This window comes from Anneissia japonica, unplaced genomic scaffold (genome assembly GCF_011630105.1).
Source record: "Anneissia japonica isolate Jap-2015-1 unplaced genomic scaffold, ASM1163010v1 scaffold69_len1423075_cov170, whole genome shotgun sequence".
NCBI lineage: Eukaryota > Metazoa > Echinodermata > Crinoidea > Comatulida > Comatulidae > Anneissia > Anneissia japonica.
The window spans coordinates 1,402,193-1,415,475 of NW_022748202.1; the positions used below are offsets into that span (position 1 = coordinate 1,402,193).

The following is a 13,283-nucleotide window of genomic DNA, read 5'->3' on the forward strand; positions in this document are numbered from 1 at the left end:
CAATGAACCAAGCAAAGTCTTGTTGACTGCTGCCAAGAATGCTTTACAAGCAAAATTCTAAATAAATATTAATATTTAAAAATTTACATTTTAGGCCACCAGGCCAACTGCAATGTGTAAACAAATGTAAAATTGTTAAATAAAAGTAAACAAATTGATGAAAATTGTTTGTTTTCTTCATTTTGTGCAAGACTTTCATGTTGCACAGCGCGTCGTAAGGCGTTACAGCGCGTTGCTACAGGAGGCAATCGCTTCACGAAATAAATCTCCCTATTTTTTGGTTTTCAAACTTGGGATCTCTGCATAGCGCAGGGTTGTAACTGTAGAAAACTAAGGGTGTGTGATAGACATTTTAAGGGTAGGTGGGTGATAGACATTGGTAAATCTCTAAATAATAAGAGTGGATTTTAAGGATGGAAAAGTGGGTTAATAAGGGTGGGTGCCATAAAAAAAAATTAGGTTTAGACTGGGTGGAAAACTGTAAGGCTGCGTGGCTCCACCCACCATAACTAAATCCCTGATATTAGCATTTTATACCAAAACTGTCTCAAAGAGCTCGGGGGTGGACTAGTTTGTGCACTAACTCCCACACAAATATAATCTCAGCATACCAATCTACAATCGTAGCCTCCTACACCAACTGCCAGAATGCTCAGGATTGGGCTTATGCAGTTTAATGGAAGAACTTGGTTCTCCCTTTCGCAACCAGCACCGATATTATGGCTATACATTACGGTGTTTTACCGATTGCATATCTGACTTGCATGAGGTAAATCACTCAATTTATGTGGCAAATTAACCCTCAAATGGCAGAGTACAGTACCGTCTAAAAAAACATCTTTTTTTCAACATTTTAAGTTTGTTTTGAACTAAATAACAGCATTTGGGACCTTAATGCGCTGCAGCAAATTTATATCTTACATTACTATTGGTCATGAAAATGTGAAACTCATCAATGACACAGACGCTTATTTCCCATTTTAACTCGCACATTGCGAAATGCACATGCAAGTTAAAACAAACGTGTTTACCACCAATCTAGCTATAAAGAAAGCGAGTTGAATGTTCTACAAAGCACGTAGTCTAAAAGCAATAGCGGATATGGAAAATTAGTAAAGGATTAAAAGAGAAATGAAAAAATATGAAAGACTCTTTTTTGGCTGGTGCCAGCGGAAAACTGCCCTACATTTCTTTGAGTTCACTGTTATATGGGAAGTAATAATCAGCATTGAATTGAATTTGTTTGTCCAGAAAAGCACATGGGCACCATTTTAAATGTATTGTCTGTGGCAAAAGCTTGAAAACCGTTTAGCTTTGTCCGCAAAATTGTGACAAATAAGTGACACTTTTTACTTTATTTTTAGAAACAATCCTAATATACATTTATCAGATTTGTTTTTTAACCACTATTTATAGTTAGAGGCAGTACAGACCTAAATGGAGAAACAAAATTGTATATTTGAAATTGTTCAAAAGTACATTTTAATCATTTTTCTGTTTAATTTCATTTTTTTTTTTACTTAAGTACCAGCAACACTGAGTAAGAAAATCACTAGTCCCTAGTACAGTATTTAAGGACTTGTTCTTTAATGGGACCACTGTATAATCTTGCTAATAAAGAAAACAGTGATATGCCCATATTTGGCTATACTGTATTAACACAGTAAAACCTTGAACTGAAGCCCTGGGCTTTTTTTGCAACCTTTGAATGGGCTTTTTTTCGAGGTGGCCTTTTTTTTGAGATGGGCTTCCCTTTGGGGCTACTGCAAACTAAAAAGGAGGCTTCTTTTCAAAATGAATGTTGTAAATTTTGTGAATTATTAACTATAAAACAATAAATAGGGCCACTATAACTTCAATCTCTATCATGGAGTGTATTAACTGGCATTAAATCACATAAATTAACGTATAATCTAAGCATGGTTTTTATTAGTTAATTTTTTTTAAAAATTCATGTAGAGTGTATCAACTGTATAATCTCGAAAAGAAGCCATGGTCTTCATTTCGAGATGGGCTTCTTTTTCGAGGGTAATTTTGAAAACTAAAGAGGTGGCTTCAATCAAGATGGGCTTTCTCTCAAGATTAAGCCCATTGGACTTCAATTCGAGGTTTCATGGTATGACATCATCATGCCAAAATTTGGGTACACCACACAAATTTGTTGCATAAATGTATTAGTGTGACAGAGCAATTAAAAGTCCTGTCGAGAGACAAAAACAAATGGTTGTGAAGTGACCATACAGGCACATCATGAACATTTAGGCAAAGCAAATGTGATAATCTTGACAGGGCTTAAGAGGTAGAGCCAAGGAACAAAGGTTTGAGGCACACATCTAGTTGAATACATATAAAATAAAGTAAATATGCTGTTTCAATGAGCAGGCAAGTAATCAGAAACTATGTCCACACTATCAAAATTTCATTGACAAAAAAACTGTTGTATGCCTAACCTGTTGTATGCCTATACTGTATATGTTCATGATATGATGTTATCATGTCCATATATAGGCATGTCACATGTTTTTGTCAAATAAAATTTGATAGTGTGAATAGGGCTATAGTCAAGTTCACGTAACTTTAGGGAGCTCTCGATTGCACGATGACGGTAGGACGTAGAACGAAATGACGTCAGTAAAAGTCATCTGCGCAAGTGAGAACGTTAAGGTCACCTCGTCGAGTAAATTCTGGAACGCAATTTGGCCAAATCTAAGTATGCAGAGAACTTAGGACGCCAGGTAGGACGGTCACGCATGAGTGATTTCATTCTAGCGTCGCCTCGTCGCACAAATCCAAAGCTCCGTTTTGCTTAGTTTTTAAACGTTAACGTATAATTGCCATCACCTATACAGCACAAAAAACATTAATTTATAACAGCAGGTACTAAAGGATGATTTTGTTTTATTATTTTAAACCTTCCTCTCGGATACAGGCAGTACCAGCAGGGTCGGGGAGGGTCAAGCCTATTATAAGAGTAAGATATAAAAAAATTAAGAAAATAATAATAAGTCAATACAGTAGTACAAACAAAATCAAATAAGTAACATTAATCAAATAAATATCATAAAAAAATATAGAAGTATAAAAAACACTAAAAAATTAAGTAAAAAATATATAAATAGCAAAAAAAATTCATAAAAGTAAAATATTAACACATTGACTATCAAGCCTTTTCCTTGGTTACGTCCTATATGCCAAAGCATAAAGGCTGCCACCATGATGAAAATTATTTCTAAACTGTAGAAAAACACGAACAAATATACAGTAGTTATTTTTTAGATCATTATTCACAGCTAGTGAGTTTATGTGCAATACAACAGCGGTATGTTGGACAGGTGTGAGTGAACCCTATTGGACGTCAACTCACGTTCCTGGCAGCAAACATGTTAATAAAAAAGCTAAGCAGATGTATAATACTCACTTCCTTTGGAGGAATGACACGAATATCTTCAAGAACCTTCATCAAAGACTCAATGAGTTCAGTTTTCATAATAGGGTCCATCCCCTTATTGATGATATCATGCAGACAATCACACGCAGATTCACGTAAAACATCAATTCCTAGATAGTTTAATAACTTTCCGACAAACCGGTCATTTGCGATCAGACCAATGTCTATCCATGACACGTAAAGTCCTATGACCTCGATACAGTCACAGGTTAATTCTGGGTGTGACCTTTCATACGTTTCTAGGATCTGGTACCAGGATTCAACGAGCTCAGTCACACATCGTGCACGCATCTCGTCTTTAAGAAGCGTGTTTCTTTGGGCTTCCTATATTTTACAAAAGAAAAGAAAAGAAATTGAAGTGATGATTAATGTTTAAATACTGAATCTCAACAAGATGTCATACATTTCAATATTTGGAGTATAAATTATCTGAAATTATTCAGTGGAAATTTCAGTTTGAGATGAAAAGTTTAAGCCGAAAATATGCATTCATTTAGAACAAATATTAAGCTCCAGGGGAAAATGTTTTCTGCTGTTTTTGGTTCAACTGATTCAGCCAACTGTTGCTACACACCAAACGCTCATCTCACAATGTAAAAAAAAATGATTTGTCCTTTTCCAGTCCCTATTTTTTCTCACAACTAAAATCAACTCCACTCTATAGACCTCAAAAAGGGATTTTGTTTATAAACTATTGTTTAATCTTGTAAGTAGCAAGTGTACTTGTTGCTGGATGTGAGGGAAATACAAAAAAGTAAAAATTCAGGATAAATGATAAATATGGCAATAGTAATAAAACAATATTTATATTGACCGCCAGTGCGTATGTGATCAGAATGTCATGTAATGAATACTACAAGAACATTTTAGGTTTACAATGGTACCAAACACTTTTATAATCACAATCTGTGACCCGTTAACAGTAAAATGAAAATGACTGTTATGCAATTTCGAAGCTGAGATAATCATGATTTTGTGAAAGTAAATCAAAACACTAATGTAAATAAACAATAGTGAAATACTTACAGACTAAATATAGTGTTCAAATTGTTAGTACATGTTGGCAATTACAACATCTATCGGATGTAAAAAAAATCTGAAACATGGAGATCTCCATGTTTGGCGGTCAAGCGTTGTTTTACCAAAAACAGAGATCTCCGTGTTTGGCGGGGAGAGTGTTAATGGAAAATGTGAATTTTTGGTTATGAAGGAAATGAAGGAACAAATAAAAGTGGGACAATCCCACAAAAGAATGTATATTTATGTTTGTATTGTGTATCATGACTGAATATATCATATCGATATGAAATTTACGATTCAATCCCATAATACAAAGTACAACCTACCTCAGGGGTGTGAACAATCTCCCGGTCAACGACCTCAGAATCTATGGCCAATAGAATCCGCAGATACATGTCAACCACTTTGCTACCCATCTGCAACGTGTGCAGCAAATCAGAGAAGAACGTTGGCCATCCAGCCGGAAAGTCGCAGACAAACACCAACGAGAACAACTGTGCTGCTTTATTCTTGATGAAAGTCTTTTCTGGATGTCCAGAAGTAATCTGAGTAAAATTAAAATTGAATATCATTTTTAATAGCTTAGTATCTGTGGTCATGATATCAAGGGTCACAAGTCACTTCCAGGAGATCAAGCACATCTAATTTTATTCTGCTGAGCATGGTCTTACCCATCGGCACTAAATTTCAGGGAGACAGTTGATAATAAAGTAGTAAAAACATGCAATATTGAATTTGCGGGAGATGGGTTATTTTCCATTACATTATTCAACCTTGTAGCAGTGGCGTATCTTGAAATCTCAAAATGGGGGTGCTCATGGGGGGCACGAAGATTAAGAAGGTGGGGGGGGGGGCGCTTGATGATCAGTTAAGGGGCACTAATTCGCAAAATAAAGTGGTTTTATGTGATTTTTAACTACTTGACCGTGATTTCTGGCAGGTGACTAGGGGGCCCCAAGAAAGTTTTGAGGGCCTTGCACCCCCTCCCGCACTCCCCTTTAGATACGCCCCTGCCTTATAGGAGTGTGGGAGGTCATCCCAATTTCTGGGACAGAACCCAAAATAAAGAGACACTTGGGACCCCTGTGATTTTAAAAAATGATGACAAAGGGATGTTTGTAAGAATTAGTGAGAGCCTTTCTTTTCTTCCCTAATGTTACATCCCTTCTAATGGTGTATTGGTGCAACTTGAAACAAGACAAAAATACACACAAGACAAACATAAACATTGAGGCTCTACATAAAAGACTAATTATGAGGCTTAAATGGTGTTTGCATTGTGCTTGTTTGGTCAAAGCTCAGAGCTGAGCAGTTGGCTGAAAGGTATTGTTCCTGCTTCTTCTTGTGCTGAAGACCCCAGTTCAAATCAAGTCAGCATCAGGGTTTAATAGGAGTCTGATAGCTTGGCTCCTCGAATTACCCCTATACTGAAAGTTAAGAGGATAAGAATTATGTTTGTATCCGTATGTGTCCGTTATAGGTTTGTATTTAAGTTGAGTGGGAATTGCACTGTGGCTGCCACAGGTCCTCTTTGACCCAGCCCAAATTACTGACTTACATTTAAAACCACAACCATGTAAAAATAAAAACATTGGAAACAAGTAACATTGCCTTTATATATATAGGAATAACAAGACTGTGTTTTTCTGACCCAACTTCAACACTGCGATTCAGATAACTCTTTCAGATCATGTGCTACAACACATCACTAGATGACCTTTTCGTAGAATGTATTCACGATTAGACTGAACAAGTATGCGAAAAATTATACTACCCGATATGCTTGGTAAAAACTACTTCGTACTTAATTCAAGTTGAAATATGATTTCATGAAGGAAATTTTTGTCCTGGTCAAAATTTATCCAATGCAAACTTAAATTTAGAATAATAATTCAGACTATGACAAGAATTGAACCCAAAACAATAATAATAATACTCAAATATTTATATAGTCCCAATTCCACATTGAATGATCAAAAGCGCTGAGCCCTGGTCACTGGATAACATACAATGGCAAACCAGCACACAAAGTGAAACCTTCTCTCAGAGATCCCAAGTTTGAAAACCAAAAAATAGGGAGATTTTTTTCATGAAGCGATCGCCTCCTGTAGCGACGCGCTGTGACGCCTTACAACGCGCTGTGCAACATGAGAGTATTACACAAAATGAAGAAAACAAACAATTTTCATCAATTTGTTTACTTTTATTTAACAATTTTACATTTGTTTACACATTGCAGTTGGCCTAAAATATAAATTTATAAATATTATTATTTATTTAGCATTTAGCTAGTAAAGCGTTCTTGGCAGTCAACAAGGCTTTGCTTGGTTCATTGGCATGTTAGAGGCTATGGCTGATTTATTACATCTCATCAAAGAACATAGAATTCTAGCAAGGTAACTGCAACTTGCAAGATTCACAATAATGAAATTAAAATTAATTAATCACGTTTGCTGAAAAATTAAAAAAAATATATATATTTTAATTTAGTTAGTAAATCATACTACATGTTTTAAGTCAGCATTTATATATGTCTAGCCTATAAGAACTGGTACATAATGGCATGAAAAAAACATTAAATCCTGCCTCGCAAGGCTCCATCTATACGTGCGTAACTAGGCCTAATACCGCAGAGTCACAACCACCACTACACACACGCCCACCCAACACAACACACATACAGTACATACCCAGGAGATGGGTTATTTTCCATTACATTATTCAACCTTGTAGCAGCGGCGTATCTAGAAATCTCAAAATGGGGGTGCTGATGGGAGGGGGGGGCACAAAGATTAAGAAGGGGGGGGGGCGCTTGATGATCAGTTAAGGGGCACTAATTCGCAAAATAAAGTGGTTTTATGTGGTTTTTAACTACTTGACCATGATTTCTGGTGGGTGACTAGGGGGGGGGGGGGCCCAAGAAAGTTTTGCACCCCCTCCCGCACTCCCCTTTAGATACGCCCCTGCCTTATAGGAGTGTGGGAGGTCATCCCAATTTCTGGGACAGAACCCAAAATAAAGAGACACTTGGGACCCCCTGTGATTTTAAAAAATGATGACAAAGGGATGTTTGTAAGAATTAGTGAGAGCCTTTCTTTTCTTCCCTAATGTTACATCCCTTCTAATGGTGTATTGGTGCAACTTGAAACAAGACAAAAATACACACAAGACAAACATATACATTGAGGCTCTCTACATAAAAGACTAATTATGAGGCTTAAATGGTGTTTGCATTGTGCTTGTTTGGTCAAAGCTCAGAGCTGAGCAGTTGGCTGAAAGGTATTGTTCCTGCTTCTTCTTGTGCTGAAGACCCCAGTTCAAATCAAGTCAGCATCAGGGTTTAATAGGAGTCTGATAGCTTGGCTCCTCGAATTACCCCTATACTGAAAGTTAAGAGGATAAGGATTATGTCTGTATCCGTATGTGTCCGTTATAGGTTTGTATTTAAGTTGAGTGGGAATTGCACTGTGGCTGCCACAGGTCCTCTTTGACCCAGCCCAAATTTCTGACTTACATTTAAAACCACAACCATGTAAAAATAAAAACATTGGAAACAAGTAACATTGCCTTTATATATATAGGAATAACAAGCCTGTGTTTTTCTGACAGGAAAGGTCCAACTTCAACACTGTGATTCAGATAACTCTTTCAGATCATGTGCTACAACACATCACTAGATGACCTTTTCGTAGAATGTATTCACGATTAGACTGAACAAGTATGCGAAAAAGTATACTACCCGATATGCTTGGTAAAAACTACTTCGTACTTAATTCAAGTTGAAATATGATTTGATGAAGGAAATTTTTGTCCTGGTCAAAATTAATCCAATGCAAACTGAAATTTAGAATAATAATCCTGACTATGACGAGAATTGAACCCAAAACCATAATAATAATACTCAAATATTTATATAGTCCCAACAACCTTCTCCGCTCCCTGGGTTGTATACCTAGTCATGCACTACTTGCTTAGCGCAAGAAACTAGTACATTCAATGCTACAACATCCTACCAGGTACTCATTTATACTCTTGGGTAGAGAGAGACAAATGTAGATAAAGTTCCTTGCCCAAGGACACAAGCGACTTGCACAGCGAGATTATCAAACCCCTGACCTCAAGGTTAGGAGTCCAAACCACAACCGATGCGTCATTCCATTGAAAAGCAAGCATATTAACCATCAAGCAACAACAACTATAGGTTTGCAACTAAAATTCCATAAATGGGGGAATCCATGTGACACCGGTTAGTGTGTATTACTTTCCAAAGTCCAGAATATAATGCAAGTTATGAGAGCACACTGTCTTTCTGTTGAGACGTTTATTTGGTCCTATGTGTATTATGGTCCATGTGCACGCTACATAACGCAGTTCACTCTTCAAAAAAGAGTAGGGTATTGTTTCCCAATGTACTGCCCAATCACCACCAAAAGGATCTCACTGGAAATAAGTCTTCTTCAGACTTCTGTGAGTTGTACTTGGTGTTTACACCGAATAAATCCATCCATCTGGACCACTGGGGCTAGCGTAAACCAGAACACTATAGTTAACTCCAACTTTTCTCAAAGGATGTGCAATGAAATTGTATGGACACAACACAATAGGCCAACTGTTCTTATACAAAAAAAACAAACTTGAGAGGACATCTTAAGAAAGAGGGAGAGAGTTAACTTTAAACCTGCGTCTATGGCAGCAACATGTGGATCTTTTATATACAGTTAGAGCGTTGAAGATTCAACTCGCTGGAGGTAATGGGAGTAAAGTGTCTTAACAAACAACTTAAGCAGGTTCTCGAACTCTAGCGTTTTCATACTCAACAATTTCCACTGCCCTGTCTCGCCTTCTACAATGACAGCAGAGATGATGGTATTGAGAATGATAGTCATCGATGGTGGTGGTGGTAGTAAGTATGTGTAATGTTATTATTTGGAAGTGGAGTTAAATAGCATGGTGGTTAAGATGCTTCCCTTCCAATCCCAGGGTTCTGGGATCAATTTCTGTCTTACAGGAGATTTTCTCACAACCAAAACAACTCCACTCCCTAAACTTGATATTGGGATTTTGTTTGTGTAAAGCATCATGTGTGTATTGTGTTAAGAATGGAATTGTCACATATTACAGTGACATATTTCGCTATTGACAATCCTTGGTACATGTATTGTGTGCATAAATTAATAAAGAAATTAAGATAGTAAAATGATGATATTGAGAATGTCAGTGATTGAAAATTGTGACTAAAAAACAACCACATTTTCAAGCATATAACAGTGACTTGGTTTATAAATGAGAGTATTGATTTAAGCCATATGTCCCATAAGGGACCACATGGGTAAGTAAATAATCATTTAAGGACACAGAATGATGAAACTTCTTGTTAAATTTGGTGTTTTGAAAAAAATACAGATGGGGTGACTGACCTTTAACTGTAACCAGTTCATCAAGATCTGTCGAAGGTGTTGCTGGTCCTCAGCAGTACTTGACTTAAACCTGTAAAATGGAGATTTCTTAGGTTTATGACAGTCATGTAGTCCTTTTGAGGATATAACAATGACAATAGATATAACAAAAATACAACAAAAATCACTATCATTATTGTACATTCATCATCATGATAAAATTGTCACTATTATTGTCACTCTCACTACTGCCACCACTACCACCAACATCAGCATCAAAATCGTCATCACCATGATTATCAATATCACCATGATCATTGTCAACAGAGACAAACAAAAATAAAATTAGTATATAGCGCCCTCTATGTAAAAAATTCATGAAAGTACCCTCTATGTTATTTTTTGAAATTGTAGTGGTTGAACTGCAAGTGATTACAGTTGTCAGTCAGTTTAGCTTCGTTAAAAGAAATTTATATGGCTTGTATTCACTTCATTTTTATGAAATTGATGGTATCATCAGCCAATAAATTTCATCTTTTATAAACTTTCTATGATGCCTGAGAATACAAGGTATTGTAGGCATGAGACGTAAAAAGTGGACGCTCATGCACGTGACTCGCGCATTCACGCACCAATGCATGAGAAGTTGGCATGGGTACACCATCATCACCATCATCCCATCACTAAATAAACTTAAAAGGATCACCTGGTCATGATGAAGTGCTCCAAGACTTGGAAGCAGAAAAAGGAGACATTTTCATCAGCAGCCCCTTTGTTCAGGGTCTCCCCACAGAGCTTCCATCCATCTGGTGACTGCTTAAGTTGTTCAAAATAACCGAGAACCTACAGATATGAACATAAGTGGAGTTGTAACTTAGGAAGTTAAGGTGCTCTACGTTCAAAATATTAAAATAAATCTGCCAGCATCTCTAGGGAAGTAAGAAGGAAAATACAACCATTCCTAAAAATGTATTATAGTATAAAATTTAAATGTTCTTCTTGGTTGCATAATACAAGAAAAAATAAATATTTTCAACTCTTAGTCGACACACTTTCTATATTTAGCTCAGTTGGCTAATCTGGTGGTACCACTGTGTGTGCGCTGAACCGTGGAGATCTCTAGGTCCCCGGTTCAATTCCCATCGTTGCCTCTCCTTGTGTTTTAGCTGGAGGGCTGAAATACAAGTTACAATAGCGCACCGTCTTTTGGATGAGACGTTTAAGCCGTTGGTCCCATGTGCATTTATGGCCCATGTGCATGTTAAAGAACGCAGTACACTCTTCGGAAAAGAGTAGGGGATTGTCTCCCGGTGTACTGCCCAATGACCACCAGAAAGGACCCCACTGGAAAAAAAGTCTTCTTCTAGACTTCCTTGAACTATCCTTGTTGTTTACACTGAATAAATCCAATCCAATCCCGACTATGATATCACAATGAGCGAGATACTATCCCAAAACTTACCTGTGCCTGTTGGTGTGGGTCTGTGTAAACACCAATACTCTGTATCTGAAGAGGATCCATACTGCATTCTATTTCATCTTACGACACTGAAAAATACTAGAGGACACATTACATTGAATAGAGCCTGATAAAAGGTCAAAAATGTTAATATTTTTTTTATTTGCACTTGATGACATTACACATAAACTTAAAAAATTATTTAAACAACTAATTATTGACTAAAGTATAAGCTCTATTCACCAATCCATGGTTTCTTCTTTCAAAATTGAGGATCAACCTTCATATTTGAAGGCTTCAGCATTTATACGGATGTGGACTACTGATTCTCACAACTTGCTACTCTCCAAGAGTCCTATTGAGTCATGTCGCTGACATGACACCATCTTGTCGATAATACAAGGTCGATAATAGGTAAGGAGCTTTCGATTCTACAACAAAGGTAGGACGTAGAATGTAATGACATCGCAAGAAGCCATCAGCGCATGCGAGAAGTTTGTGCAGAGAATGTCAGTCACGGATAAGTGAATCCAATTGTAGTCCCTACCCCGCCCCCCTCCTCCCGGACCCAGGTCCTAACGGGGCACCAGTCGGGACTGAGCCAGGGATGTACACATAGTTGTGTTTTGATATTGAATAATTAAATTCTACCAATCAGTTATTATTCAATCAATCATTTTCTTTTTATATGATCAATCTGTCAATCTGTCTCCTTTTTATACACTTTTCCAAACTTCCATAGAAATCTGCTTCAGCGATATGCATGCGTAGTGTTTCCATCAAGCAAGCTCATCTACTTGGCCTAGCTCCTGCCTAGCTCTTTGATTTAGACCTAGACTAATAGACCTTCGTAGGTCTTATCATCCAATCATTTATTAGCATTTTACCAGGACTACAGCGGTAAGTGGCGGGGACTTAGCCGGGTGTACGTTAAAACGATGCCCCGCATTGCCGGTACTTTCACGTGCATGTAACTGTTTTGAAAATTGCATCCCCGGCTAAGTCCCCGCTAGGCCTGGGTCCGGGGGGGGGGGGGGGGGTCGGGGAGTTCAGGACTTCAACTGACAAGTGCATTACAGTAACATTGTCACATAAATCAAAAGTTCCCTAATAACAGCAGCTGTAAACACATGTAGACAATCACCTCACAATTGAAGTAGGTACATCAAACTGGTGATCTAGGTACTGTAGGGACAAAGTAGGGGCACCAAGTTTACAAAGCCACTTCTGTGAGGTCTGCTTTATTGAGCTTTTTTCCTGTTTTATACCTCCCTGCTGAGATTTTAAATTTGTAATTTCCAGCATGATTTAATTTTTTTTAAATGTGCATTCCTCTTGATTCTGAAAAAAAATTGTTGAACGGCATTCTACGAAATCTTTCGAAACCGACCTCATGTCTTACCACTTACCGGTGCAAACCAGGCTAGGGGCCTAGGCCTATAGTTCCTATCATCGCAAAGCACGTACCGGCTTGCAGTACACGGTCCTATCAAGTTGACGCAGGCGATATGCCTGGACCCAGTCCTATCCTAGGCCTACTGCACTGGCGTACCAGTTTTCTTGCTTAATTATATACTCAAAAGCCTAAACTTAACAGTTGTTTAGTTTTATACCTGTATATGGATGATGTGTTCCGCAGTTTCGAGAATTAATTCCGATACTTTCATGAAGGTTAATTCACTGTTTTTGGGCGTACGCACAGACAACTATCATGTTTACGTACAATATGAAACGTGTTTTCCTTTCATGGAAAACGCCCTCATTAGGCCTAAAGGAAAGGGTAATGAAATCGTCTGAAATTCTGTGATGCGTAATTTTACTTGGATTACTCAGCCTCTCCTTCTAATGAAAGACCCCTCTTTTGGGAACTATTTTGTGGTCCCAAATTAACAATGTTTTTTTTATTTTTATTATTCTAATTAGACACCAAAGATGCTAAAAACTATGAAAACCCCGGTCC

General features: G+C 37.5%; 1 protein-coding gene across 2 annotated transcripts in view; it reads right to left on the bottom strand.

Annotated features, from left to right (window-relative positions):
• Positions 1–13,065, bottom strand: part of LOC117120772 (exportin-T-like) — a 59,674-nt gene extending 46,609 nt beyond the window's left edge. Inside the window, exons 1-6 of one of the 2 annotated variants that reach the window (XM_033265854.1) lie at positions 12,937–13,065; positions 11,327–11,422; positions 10,571–10,707; positions 9,886–9,955; positions 4,795–5,013; positions 3,419–3,772 (exon numbers count right to left, since the gene is read on the bottom strand). In XM_033265854.1, the coding sequence (XP_033121745.1) occupies positions 3,419–3,772; positions 4,795–5,013; positions 9,886–9,955; positions 10,571–10,707; positions 11,327–11,386 (840 nt within the window). In that variant the 5' untranslated portion in view covers positions 11,387–11,422; positions 12,937–13,065. The remainder of the gene's footprint in view (positions 1–3,418; positions 3,773–4,794; positions 5,014–9,885; positions 9,956–10,570; positions 10,708–11,326; positions 11,423–12,936) is intronic. The other variant, XM_033265855.1, reaches the window with a different exon arrangement.
• Between the last annotated feature and the right edge of the window lie 218 nt (positions 13,066–13,283).